This window comes from Echiichthys vipera, assembly GCF_963691815.1.
Source record: "Echiichthys vipera genome assembly, chromosome: 19".
NCBI classification, from domain to species: Eukaryota; Metazoa; Chordata; class Actinopteri; order Perciformes; family Trachinidae; genus Echiichthys; species Echiichthys vipera.
The window spans coordinates 12,189,439-12,195,460 of NC_139844.1; the positions used below are offsets into that span (position 1 = coordinate 12,189,439).

The 6,022-nt window shown below is 39.7% G+C and overlaps 1 protein-coding gene across 1 annotated transcript; it reads right to left on the bottom strand.

Annotated features, from left to right (window-relative positions):
* Nucleotides 1-1,964: 1,964 nt before the first annotated feature.
* On the bottom strand, nucleotides 1,965-5,595 carry nek2 (NIMA-related kinase 2; the record flags this gene model as incomplete). The annotated part of the gene is made up of 9 exons (XM_083933650.1): nucleotides 5,483-5,595; nucleotides 4,603-4,820; nucleotides 4,236-4,476; nucleotides 3,510-3,592; nucleotides 3,290-3,416; nucleotides 2,947-3,172; nucleotides 2,627-2,681; nucleotides 2,446-2,522; nucleotides 1,965-2,170 (listed from the first exon to the last, which is right to left on the bottom strand). The coding sequence occupies exons 1-9, from the start codon at nucleotides 5,576-5,578 to the stop codon at nucleotides 1,965-1,967; spliced, it is 1,329 nt and encodes a 442-aa protein (XP_083789776.1). The 5' UTR covers nucleotides 5,579-5,595.
* Nucleotides 5,596-6,022: the final 427 nt, after the last annotated feature.

A 6,022-nucleotide genomic window follows, 5' to 3' on the forward strand; every position in this document is an offset into this window, starting at 1 on the left:
GAGCTCCGGTTTGCAGACGGCTGAAACTTTGCACCCGAGCCGGTAAACTTTCCACACGGAACACCACGGGCACCATATGGACACGCCCCCGGACGATTCCTATTGGTGGAGAGGGTAAACGATTTTAATATGATTGGTTAAATTTTGCAACTCTCGCAAAGTAGGCGGAGTACACGAGCTAGACAACAGCGGTTGCTACGCACGCTGCCCGAAACTGTAATATCGCGATGACTTCCCAACCTAATCTAAGATTTTTTTTTAAAGGAAAGGGGATTATATAGCCCACATTTCAATTCATTGTATTTGTATTTATTTTTTTTCTTGGTATAATTGTTTTATTTTTTTACTTATTGTTTATCGTCTAAGTAAGTACTCTATACAACGACAAAACGTATCCACAAACATGGACTTGTGCTTATACATATTTGATCACATTTGCACATCATCATCAATCTACCTCATTGCTCATTTGCACCTATTTAGCATGTATACATTTGTTGTCTTTGTTTTTGGTTCGTAACTTATTTATCTATTCATTTTTAATCACTCTTTTCTTTCTTTTTGTCGTTTCCCAGAATCTTAAATATTCTTGCATGTACTCGTGTTGTCTTCATTATATAATTGTAATGTTCACTGAAAGGGAAAATGACATATGGCCATATATATATATTTTAATGTTTGAAGCAGAACTGTTTGAGAGTAATCGTTTATGTAACATGATGTTTGTGAGAATATGCAATTTAAGTTGTGACTAAAAATAAAATCTATTGATAGTCAGCAGCCATGTATATAAATGTAGAAATACTGTCCCTTTACCCTATTCCCTTTTTTGAATTGATGAATTTCAAGTGTTTATCACTAAAAATGATTAAATCAAACACAAAGTTCTTAAGAATAGCTCATCTATCCCTATTTAACCGGCTGTCAATTATTGGTTTGACTGTGATTTAATTTTGTCTTTGGTCTGCCTTAATTACCACCATATATTTATTTTGTTGTTTAATATATATACTGTATATATAACAATTATACACAATTTTCAGTCTAATCTAATTGTTTTTGTCTCTTGTTAAGGACTGTTATTGTCAAAAACACCCATTTTTAATTATACCCTCTCATCAGCTATCAAACAAAAGACTTTCAGGTGAGAAAGGCTTGTTGAACAATAGCCTGAAAATACTGGCAGAAGTCTCGTAATGTAAATGTAGTGGCTGACTTTTCCTGGGAAACTGATGACCCCTTGTGGGACTCACTGTCTTGATGAAGAGCTTTAGATTGCATTTGTAGTATAATTGTATGGAAATTAAAAACAATCAATCAAATTGAATTGGTTTTACAAACTTTGTTCATATGCATATCACAATTATATATGTATATTTAATTAAATCACGTATAAATAAGTATTTTACTAATTTACTCTGCATACTGAGCAGCTTCAGATGCAGAAAATGTCCCTCAGGCTGAATAATGTTCTTATCGTATCTTGCGCATCTATACCATTACTACGTTATTTTTTTAATAAGGAAATGTAATGTGAAAACTCACATTTGCAATAAGTCATTCTGCATAGTTCAATTGTTCTTCATATATATTATCATCGTGCTTGTCTAAACCACACGTTTTTACATTTTTGTCGTAGCTACAAGGCAAACTATCGGCCCTTTAATGTATATTTCTAAGCAGCTTGTGAAAGAAAAACACACTTGCATATGTTAACGAAAATAATATACGCTACATTCACAGTCTTCATAGCTTTCAACAAAATGAACACATCAACACATCAAACTAAATACAATTCTGACACTAGAAAATTTGCAATAACATACACACAGGACTGAACCATTTGGCTTCACTATGAGCTACAGAATTATCATATAAATAAAGCTTAATTTACATCCAGTTATTATGACTCCTTCAAAATCTTTCATATACAAGTATCAAGTAAGGCCGTGAGATTTGTGTGATCAACGGATGCCGAGTATCTGCCTGCTCTTGAAGTGACAGGTTTTCTCCACTTCATTCAGAGTTTGAGCGCGGAGATTGGCCGCGTGCAGCCTCCTCAAAATCATATCCTTGGACGTCCCACTCTGACGACAGTCAGGCCGCTGATTCTCCTTGCTCTCCCCAGCAAAGTGGACCTTCTTCTTGCCAGGGGAGAGGTTCTCTCCATCTAGGAACAAACAGTAAAGAGTCACTACTTAAGAAAGATCATCTTTATATCATCAAGCAGACCTTAGAACCGTCTTTGCAATCTAACATGACAGCTAGATTTCAGACGTGTGTAATTATTCTTTATTGGTGTATAAAAACAATTTACATGATTTAAAAAATAAATAAAATTGATTGTTGTCATACACATTTAAAACTGAAGCATGAACCCATAAAACATTGCTTAGTTCTTGTCTGGGTTCAGTAAGTCCAGAGGTCTTCGTCTAATTCCCATACCTATGTCTTTGCCATAGAGCGGTGCCAGGTCCCTCTGTCGCTGTAGATGGTTGTAATTCTTCAGTAAACTTTCGGCTCTGTAACAGTATGTTAGGATAAAGAGTTGACACCATTCAGCTGGTAAGACAGGTATTGTAGAAAATAATTACTCCTATTTAGCCTTCTCTAAAAATAAACTCACCTTGCAAGCTTCTCACTTGACAGTCGCTCACGAACACAAAGCTCCTGCTCCCTCTCTGAAATGACAAAACAAGACATTATTTTTGGAATTAGCATTTACTTGCTATCATATTCACTGTCAGGCAGGTACTGCGGACGTGAAATAAACTAAAATTTGACATTCAGCTGCAACACTTCTGCAGAAGTTTAACTGAGAAAAATATTTTCTTTTAGTGCTAGAGGATGGTTAAAAAAAAAAAAGAAGAAAAAAATCAGCCTGGGTCATGCTGTTTCACAGATGTGGGTCTTTGTGGCTTAAAGGGTAGTAGAAATAAGTCTTACGCTCCAGCATCTTCTCACGTTCCTTCAGTGCCTTTTCTCTGTCCCGCAGCACCTGTTCCCGGAGTCTGAGCTCAACAGGTGTCGGTTCAGCCGGCTTGTTAGGGGGACAATCAGAGTCTGCCGACCTCCTTCTGGGTCGCAGCTCTGCCCTCGTCTGCTCCTCAGCAACAGCGTCAGCCAACAGGCTGCTCTGGAGAATAGACTCTACAGAGGGCCTCAGATAGTCCTGACCACAAAGACACACAGATGCTTGAACTCCACCTACATTAAAACACAAACTGACTTACAGTAAAGCACAAATTTCAGACAAGTTTCAGACAGGACCAAATAATAAATTTCTAACCTTCAGGTGGAGCATTTTTGAGAGTATGGTGTTCAGTGCCTCAGAGTATCGGTACGGGATTCTTCTGAATTTCCCCTCTCTGATCTTTCCTGCAAGCTCTTTTTGGTTGTAAGCAGTAAATGGAGGGCTGAACAGGGGGAATCAAGGGGAAACGTCAAATGCACAGTCAACAACAAACCTACTGGGAAATCTTCTCAAGCGAAAGAGTTAGAAAACTTACGACAATGCACAGAGTTCATACAGCAAACACCCCAGTGACCAAATATCTGATTTCTCGTTGTATGACATCCGGTCAATTTGTTCCTGAGAAAAAAATGTTTACAGATATTGGCAATTAAGAGTCAAGAGATCAGGTTAATGTTCAAAATATTCCCTATGAAAAAGATAACCGGACTCCGCCAGATAGATTGATTCCCATAATTCACATTTGCTCTGCATATCCATTGGGGTTGGAGATCTTTTGGGAAGGGGCAGAAATACTGGTTGCTCTTTGGATAAATCATCGGTCTATCACCACCCTATGTAGGTGATAGACAGGCCAAATCAACCAATCAGATCAACGAAGTGTATGATGTACTAACAGAGCGTCGTAAACATGTCGGTAAAGGATATTTGGTGTTTGTGTAACATGGTTTACGGATAAAGGGCACAATATCAGGTCCCGGTCCATATTTCAACAGAAGGATCCAAGAGAAAAAAGTGTTAGTGACCAGCTTGCTCGATAGCTGCGCCCATCTCATTAGCGAAGGCCGCCAAGTTGTTTACAATGAACAGTCACTTCTCGCTGCGTCACACTTCGAGCCTCATAACCAACGCTGATTGGTTCGGCTGCTTGGGCAACCTTCTCCAAATTTTCTCTGCCACAGGTTACCAGACTGATCTGCGAGTAAAAGAATAATAAAAAGGTAGTTTGGGAAGAAAACCTCAGCAGGATTAAGAAACTCACTGGAGACATGTAATAAGGTGTCCCGACAAATGTCTTTGCAAAACTGGTGTCATGGTTGAGGATCCTCGCGAGGCCGAAGTCTCCGAGCTTCACGTTGTGTCTGATGTCGAGGAAGATGTTGGCTGGTTTCAGGTCTCTGTGAAGAACTGTCGCCCTGCCATCACTGCGTCTGTGGCACTCCTTCAGGGCTAACATGAGTTGTGCCATGACTCGCAGGATGAATTGCTCCTCCAAATAACGCCTGCCATGATAGAAAACAAAAAAAACCTCACTCTTAAATCTGCATAAACTGTCAGGATGCATGTATGTATGAGTGGAGAGACACATAGCCTATACATTATACAATGAACACAAATACACAATCTACCTTTCCTTGATGCATCGGGTGATGAGGCTGGACAGGTCCCCGCCCTCACAGTACTCCATGACAATGTACAGTGTGGCGTTCGTCCGGTCTATGATGCGGTCGTAGTACCTCACTATGTTTGGGTGCTTGAGCTCCCTCAGGAGGTTCACCTCTGACACCAGCATCTGCTTTTCACTCTCCGCCATGGTGCCATAGTCCAGCTCCTTCCACACCAGGACCTTCAAAACAAAAGTGGCATTATTAAGCGGGATAGATCCTAAAATTGGCATTCATATGCCCTTTTATGATGCTTTGTAATAAATGCCAATAACAGGATTACATGTAGGGGAAGGGGTAGTGGATTTTTTAGATGCATCGAGATTATCACTTAAAAGATTATGGCTTAATGTAGTAAAGTGAGTCTGAAATGTTATCATCACATCCTCCAGCCCCCTGACACAGAATCATGTCGGGGCTAGAGATCCCCACCTGGATAAAATGGTGTTTAAAAGTTGAACAAGGATTCATAAAAGCCCAAAAAAAATGAATTCACCAAAAATAGCCAACATAAGCAACAGTTCTTACCAGGCAAAATGGCTGCAGCAACAAAACCCCTGAGCATACTTACTAGAGAAAACGTGTGTGCTTTAGAACACATTCCACTTATTTGACCTTTCCCAATTGTTTTATTTGTTCGTTTTTGCAAACTCCCTGTACTGTTACTTTTTGTTAGTAATGTTATAAGACTGTGTTGATATTTAAGTTTGTTTAAAAACAAACAAACAAAAAACGTTAACGTTTATCGAGTGCAAACCAACGGTCACCTCCCCTCCGACAGGTTAACGTTAACGTCACAGGTGGGCAGAGGTTTTGTGCGGACAAATGTTTGAACGTTACTTACTTTCCCATCAGATTTCCGTCTTATTTTCTGGCATTTTCCATAAGAACCCGAGCCTATCGTGAACAACACCTCGTAATCCTCAACACGGGACGGCATCTTGCTTTGTTTCAACCGAAACTAACGTTAAAAGTGACCTGACCTTTCAGTTAACGTTACATCTGTCGTGGTTAAACATAAAGTTAGACCTCCGAACCGGTCTCTGGATTTACTCTCGTGCTAGGGATGCCTTTGTTCCCCATAAAAGATACTTAAACAGACCCAATGTTTGGGTTTTCTGCGGTCGTTCACTCGTTTGTATTGCAGTCAACCAAACAGGAAGTGTTAGCTCTCGGTTTAAATTGGTGCCGAAATCCTCGATCGTAATTGGTCCGCTCTCTCCGCACGGTGACTCCTGATTGGTCAGGGGCCAAGATACAAGTTGTGAGGTTGCTAGGCGCCTGAAACCCGCGAGAGTAGAGCGGGTAGTTATTTATTTATTTATTTTTCAATCAAAACGGCGTACATAATATTCACGATATTACACGTTATATACAATACAAA